At 37.7% G+C, this 7,213-nt stretch overlaps 1 protein-coding gene across 2 annotated transcripts in view; it reads left to right on the top strand.

Annotated features, from left to right (window-relative positions):
• The window catches only part of SLC35F2 (solute carrier family 35 member F2), a 55,550-nt gene extending 49,354 nt beyond the window's left edge, over nt 1–6,196 (top strand). Inside the window, exons 4-8 of one of the 2 annotated variants that reach the window (XM_063444913.1) lie at nt 1–16; nt 643–799; nt 1,826–1,878; nt 3,230–3,384; nt 5,097–6,196. The exon at nt 1–16 is cut by the window's left edge and continues 144 nt beyond it. In XM_063444913.1, coding sequence (XP_063300983.1) covers nt 1–16; nt 643–799; nt 1,826–1,878; nt 3,230–3,384; nt 5,097–5,306 — 591 coding nt within the window. In that variant the 3' untranslated portion in view covers nt 5,307–6,196. The remainder of the gene's footprint in view (nt 17–642; nt 800–1,825; nt 1,879–3,229; nt 3,385–5,096) is intronic. The other variant, XM_063444912.1, reaches the window with a different exon arrangement.
• The last annotated feature ends 1,017 nt before the right edge of the window (nt 6,197–7,213 follow it).

Here is a 7,213-nt window from a genome sequence, read left to right on the forward strand (position 1 = left end):
AGAGCTGCTGGATCTGGTAAGAAGTATTGCATATAGGTGCGATCTGTTCTACAGGTGTGATATTGTCCTTGGCAATTGTCTCACCTAACGTTTTATCCGGTTTCTTTGTCGTCTACACACCCATTTCTGGCACCCTAACCACCACGTACAGCTGTTATGGTGCTTGGAGTGTTAATGTTTGTTTGTTTGTTTTTATTAAAAAGAAAAAAATGCACCTAGGTTTCGGCTGAAAACAGATAATTAACTATTGTGCTCCTTATTGTCCCTGGACTGTTATTTTTGTTTTGTTTTTAGATTACTTTAAACACATTAAAGCTGTTGAAAAGTACATATGGCTAATTGATCCAGCAGCGCAAAAAACCCAAAACTGGAGTAAAAAAGAATCACTAGATCATATACTTTACAATATCCTGCTTGTTTTTGTAGCAGAGCTTGCCCATTATGGCCCAGTAGTAATCCCATTGTGGCAGCCTGCTCACTTTAACATATCTGATTTATTTTTAACTTGGTAAGTTGTCAACTGTAGACACCTTCAGCTTGTGTTCTGCTATAGAATTTAGGACTGAAAGTACTGTTAGTGCAGATACATCACTGGGCGCTTATCCGTGTGACAAATGCTTTTCTCCTCTTGTCTTTCTGCAGCCACAAGCATGTTAATCGGTGATGTGCTAGTTATCCTCGGTGCCTGTTTGTATGCCGTATCCAATGTATGTGAGGAGTACGTGGTGAAAAACCTGACCAGAGAAGAGTTCCTTGGGATGCTTGGCTTGTTTGGAACATTTGTCAGTGGGATCCAACTGTAAGAGGCTTTATGACGTGTATTATTATTATTATTATTATTATTATATTTTTTTTTAACAATTCTATATACCTTTAGTACAAGGTATATTTAAGAATAGTTATATCACACATGGTTAGAAGTTAAAACGTAACTTTATTTAATAGGACGCAAAGTTTAACATGACAGACAATTGGATGCTAACAAACATCATGAAATGTTATGATGGCTCTTCTAGAGGTTCCGCATTCGAGACCTTCACTACTGAGGTCCTCGGAGATCATGTGCAGATTTTTCAATTCCGTTTTAGTTCACTGCAGTTTGTGGAGTGAATAGGGTTAGGGTTGGTTATTCTTCCAAAATGAAACCTGTTTTCACTTTCCACTTTGCTAAATTCATTGACCTATTTGATGCTGTGATGTCTTTCTATTCCCTATTCTGTTTTGTAATCCATGTAAGACAATCCAGCCTTTCTTGATGTTTTATAAACAAAAAGGGAATCTTCAAAAAAAACTGAATTAGAAAACAAGCATAGGTTAGTATTGTAACCATAAATAAGTGAATGTGTCTTTTAAGATGCACTCTCAAGATTTTAATCATGACCAGTGTATCTCCCAACTAGAGATATTCCACGTCAAATGCTAGGATCTTCCTACTGGAATGCACTTAAATGCGAAGAGAGACGCACAATACAGTGTGTACTATTTTAAAATGAATACCTTTTAATCAAAATTGGACTTACAGGAATGTGGGTTCTCAGAGCTTATCTCTATGTATGGATTCCATTTGTCCACAGAAATATGCACCCATAAAAACAATATTAAAAATCAAACACTATGAATATATACTTTGCCCGAATGCGTTTCTTCCATTCAGCCTCAACGTCCTCAGGGTATTAGGAGGAATCATGGGGTCTCTACAAGAAGAGTATAAGAGAGAGAGGTGTCATTTTTCATTCTCTTCACCATTGGTGTTGAAAAGGGTTGTTTTTTTTTGTTGTTTTTTTGTTTGTTTTCTAATTGTGTAAATTTTATGTTCTTCTTTAAGCATGATTGTGGAATACACTGCTATTGGCAACATACAATGGGACTGGAAAGTGGGTAAGTGCCAAAATACATTTCATCAGGTTGTGGATTTTTGTAAATCTGTCCTATTCACTTAGTAAGTGTTTACCTATTGCTGTCAATTCATATAGTTCGGGTTTTCTGCCTGTGGATTTTCTACAGCTGGATGTACCTTTAATGAAGCAGATGGGACTTCAGGACCTTTTCAATTTCAGACATTTTTCATTCTTAATAGGAAATATGGATGTGTAGTGACTGAAAGGTTGCTTTAAGGAGTACCCAGGTGGAAAGATATTTTCCTCTTGACATTAGCTTAAAAAATTCTGCTCCTTAACATGAACATCCTAAAATATATTTGTTTAAAGGGACACTATAGTCACCAAAACTACAGCTTATTGTGTTTGTTCTGGTGAGTTTAATCTTTCCCTTCAGGCCTTTTGCAGTAAACCCGGTCTTTTCAGAGAAAATGCAGTGTTTACATTACAGCCTAGGGACGTCTCCAGTGGCCACTCCTCAGATGACTGCTAGAGGTGCTTCCTGGGGCAGTGCTGCACAGTGTGACTGACATTCAGTGTCTCCACTCTCTGCATGGAGACACTGAACTTTCCTCATAGAGATGCATTGATTCAATTTATCTCTATGAGGAGATTCTGATTGGCCAAGGCTGTGTTTAACTTGTGCTGGCTCTGCTCCTGATCGGCCTGCTTGGCTGACATCATCAGAAGTGATTCATTGAGCATTGTGATTGGCTCAGAGAATCACTTCTGATGATGTCGGCCAAACAGACCGATGAGGGGCAGAGCCAGCAGCTGCAGACTTGATCAAAAGTAATATTTTACTATATTCAGAAGGGCAAGAGAGAGGGTAGGGGGACTAGATGTGGTTTTAACACTATAGGGTCAGGAATACACGTTTGTGTTCCTGACCTTATAGTGTTCCTTTAAAATGCTTTAAAGCAGGAGTGCTTTTGGGCCACCCCTGCTTCAAATGAACACTCCAGTCTTTATAGCCACTACAGCACAAGGGAGTGTTTATAGTGCCCTCCCCCAAATCTAAGTCTGTTTGCTAGAAGTTTTACTTCTTACCTCAATGAAAGTCAGAAGCTGGCAGTGCAGGGCTTAGCTCATATTCTGTGATCGATCAACCGATGCTCTCTGCCAAGGCTTGGCACAGGAAAGCCTATTGAAGCTACTGACCGACCCCAGCTAAGGAATCAAACTATTAGCAAACATTGGTGGAGCCCCAGGACCTTCTTGGCATCATAACCACTACAGAATACTACAGTGTTCCTTTCTTTTCAGCCCTAAAAGGATATGTTCTATTAGGATATTTACCCTGTGGAGTGACTTGTAACATGCACTGATACAGCAATTTCTGTGTGTTCCAGGACTTTTATTTGCTGTCTTTGCACTCTGTATGTTTGGACTCTACAGCTTGATGCCCATCGTCATACGACTCACAAGTGCCACCTCTGTAAATTTAGGCATCCTCACTGCGGATCTTTACAGCCTCTTTTTTGGCCTCTTCTTGTTTAAGTATCAGGTAAGTCGCATAGTATCTGTTGTATTCTACAAACACTGTGTCATACGCTTAACCCTTTATGTACCAGTGGGTGTGCCACTCATTGTATATATCCTTGAAAAGGCTAAATGGGTGTCAAACTCTTTAAGGATCAGGCAATTGTTAAAGGGGTGGGTTTTTTGGGTTTTTTTTTTTCTAGTTTTGCTGTGTCCTAATTTACACAACGTGTGGTGTGTTGATATCCTTTCTATAATCTGTTGCTTGAACCAAAATCCTGAGAAAGAGGAGATTTTAATAATGATTTTCATTTTAGTTTGTTCCTTTGTGCAGCGGGCATAAACTAGATTCCAGTTTCCATCGGGCACCTTCTATCATTTTCTGAATATCCATGCTAAATTAAATGGGTGATTAAAGTACTCTCCCATCTCTTTCTTTCGATATGTCCTTTAGACGCTCATTATACCTGGCAGACATAGGGTTATGTGGATTGGAGAGACAAGTTGGTCACCTACAATGATATTGATGTGGAATGACTATCTGTTCCTGTCCAAATTAAAAATAATAAAGTTGCGTGCACGCGGAAGTAAATTCACACTGAGACACAGGGTTCAGGTTAATGTGGACACAGGATGTAGGTGCCATCTTGTTAGCACGAGGTGTCCACTCGATGGGAGGAGTGCTTTGGCAGCAATTTTGAGTAGTTGGCATTATTAGTTTCAAAGCTTAATTTTCAAGGTTTTTTTTAGTAGATACACATTTTATTATTCAGCTGAATCATACTTTATTGAGATCAACATGTCGCTCAACGGCCACAATGTTTCATTCTTGATGAACACATTGTTCCGCTGACGCACATTTCTCCCTGACAAAGTATTCTCTTATGCTGATTTCATAAATTCTATAATTCTACAACAATATCACCATAATAGTATCTTCTCATTCCCACACTTTTGTCGATGTTTGGAATGCCATTATGAAAATAATATAAACATGCCATATGGAAGGGATTTAAAACATTTGGCCTTTTGTGTGCCAAACATTAGCCAGGACCCTCCCGCTTAGGGTGGAAAATTGGGGAGGATGTTAACATTTTAATATTCCATTTAAATAAATAAACAAATATACAAATCACTATTTTTTAATTTATTTTTATTTAGCTTGTGTCACAATATAAACTTTTTTTTGTAAATCATTTGTTTGCTAGTCGGTGAGTAACGTTTTATGCTTCCAGGGGAACCCGTTTTTAGCAGCATGGAGAAATCTGCTGCTGCTCTTTGTATATTATGTTTCAAAGCAACAGTTCTGCAATCATATTCATGTTCTTGCCTTTATCTGCGTTTCTACAGAATAATCCTGCCGAACTTTTTTTTTTTGTTTTCATTTTGATAACGTTTAAAGGGCATGTAATACTAAAGTCTGTCTCCAGTAAATCTCTACTCTTAGAAATAGCAGGTCAGGTTAGTCCACTTAAGATAAAGAAAGATTAAACTCAAGATACAAGTGTGTGTGTGTGTATATAAATAAATAAAAACAGAAAAAAATTAAGCACTAGTATAAAACAAATTTTAACCCCTTAAGGACCAAACTTCTGGAATAAAAGGGAATCATGACATGTCACACATGTCATGTGTCCTTAAGGGGTTAAACAAATTCTGTTATGTTGACCCATTAATGTTAAGGAATGTTTACACTTTGCAATGCCCTTCTAATTGTTTTGTAATCTTACCTTGCAGTTTTCTGTCCTTTACATTCTGGCATTTGTTGTCATCATGGTGGGTTTCATTATGTACTGTAGCACTGCAACGTACAGTGCGGAACTGGAACCAGAAAGGACTAACCAGGGGCTTGACAATAGTGCAATAAAGGATGAAGAAGAGGCAACTGAAGAACCAGCCACTGTCCTTCAATACATTCCTGCAGAACTGTCTACCCGCATGGACTAGATTGTAACCCTACTGCCTTCTCAATTGCCCCTTCCAATCATCCCTGGAACCAGTTTTGACATGATGCCTTTACAAAAAAATGTAAACCTCTCATTTCTTTTTTTGTTTTAACTGATGCAATTTTATACAAAGAAGCCTAAAATATTTTTTTTTTTATAATTCTTTATTTTTGTAGTGCACCTGGCAGTCGTCAGGTGGGTATTTAATCAGGATTTATATAAGAGATTGCAGGAGCTACTCTCTTGTGCGACTATTCAGCATGGCGGTCCGGCCCTGCCCCCCCTAAAGTATTTTTTTAACAAACTTTTATGTGATCCTCAAAACATAGTTCTCGTACTCCATCGTAGAGACCATGGTATTTTATTTTTAAGGATGTGGTTATTTTATTCTGCAAAAGAAGATTCTAGTTGGCACCCATGACGCAAGTTACCCAGGCTGAAATTTGGCTTCTGAATTATCTGCTGTTATATTGTTGGTTCCAGATATCCTCCTTGGACATTCTAGGTGTGCAACCTATGAATATATTACGATTTGTATTTGTCAGCTGCGAGAGATCATGGATAAGACTTTAAATGATCTTATCCTAATCATTGTTCCTAAACTGTTGTGGAATCGGAACCCTCCGTTTTTGGACTTTCTACTGTAATGAAGTATGCATAGTATGCGGCACCATGAAGTGGACCCAACAATTGTTACTTACTGGACTGTGTTATAAGCATGTCTCCATCTGTCCAATTTGGTTAAGTGTGACTTCTGATATACTGTGATGGAACCAAAATTAATGACAACATTCCTTCTATTGCGTGCCATTTGTGGTGCAGTAACTGTTTTAATGGTTTTATTTTTAGTGCATTTTTTTTAATTTATATTTTTTTGGTTTCCCATGGGATTTCGCATGTTTTTGGAATATATATACAAGTGTCCTTTCTATTTCACAGGCTGCACAACCTGTTGCGATGCTAGACAAACCCAATAACAAGGTGCTATTGTTTTATGAATGCTGTCTAATTGTGTGATTGCAGAATGTCATTTAAAGGGACAGTATCACAAATTGTTTTTACCTTCTTATACAATTTACTGAGTACCGCAAGAAAATGCGTTTCATTCCAAAATAAAATAAAAAAATAAAAAAACGCCATTTGACAGGAACAAATTTCATGCATCTTGTCATTTCTGAATTTAACCATTTTTATTAATACAATAATTTTGTTCCCCCCCCCCCCCCCCCAAAATAGTATTCCAGGATGGATCCAAATAAAAACTCATGTAGTTAAATTTCATTTTAAATGTGTGTTTTTTTTATTTTATTTTTGCTGCTGCAGTATTTTAATTCTATTTTTTTTCCTAATAAGTGGGAGGCAGAAAATGTGGGTGTTTTAGGCGTTTTAGGCACACCTCTTTTCATAGTATGGAAATAAATTATAAAATAAATACAGTCATGGGGGGAGGGGGGAGGGGGGGCGAGGTGGAGAAAGTACACTCTTTGAATTCAATTGTCTTACATATCAGGGCATCGTAAACATCTGTTCTTTAGCAGATCTTAAAATTAGGTAAATAGAACATCAGATGAACAGCAATACAGGACATATTACACCCTGTCACGATTTATTTAAAAAAAATAAAAATAAAGCCAAAATGGAGAAGCTATATTTGGGGGGGGGAAAAAAAGTACTCCTTATGATTCAATAACTTGCAGAACCACCTTTAGCAGCAGTAATTTGAAGTTACCGTTTTCAGTTTGAATTTCAGTCTCTCACATCATTGTGGAGGAATTTGAGCCCACTCTTCTTTACAGTGTCTCATCAGTTAATTGAGGAGTGCTGGCATTTGTTTATGCACAGCTCCCTTAAGGTCCAGCCATATCACTTCAATCAGGTTGTCTGGGGTCACTGTATTGGGTCCATGGG

The sequence above is a fragment of the Pelobates fuscus genome, chromosome 1, assembly GCF_036172605.1.
Source record: "Pelobates fuscus isolate aPelFus1 chromosome 1, aPelFus1.pri, whole genome shotgun sequence".
Lineage (NCBI taxonomy): Eukaryota > Metazoa > Chordata > Amphibia > Anura > Pelobatidae > Pelobates > Pelobates fuscus.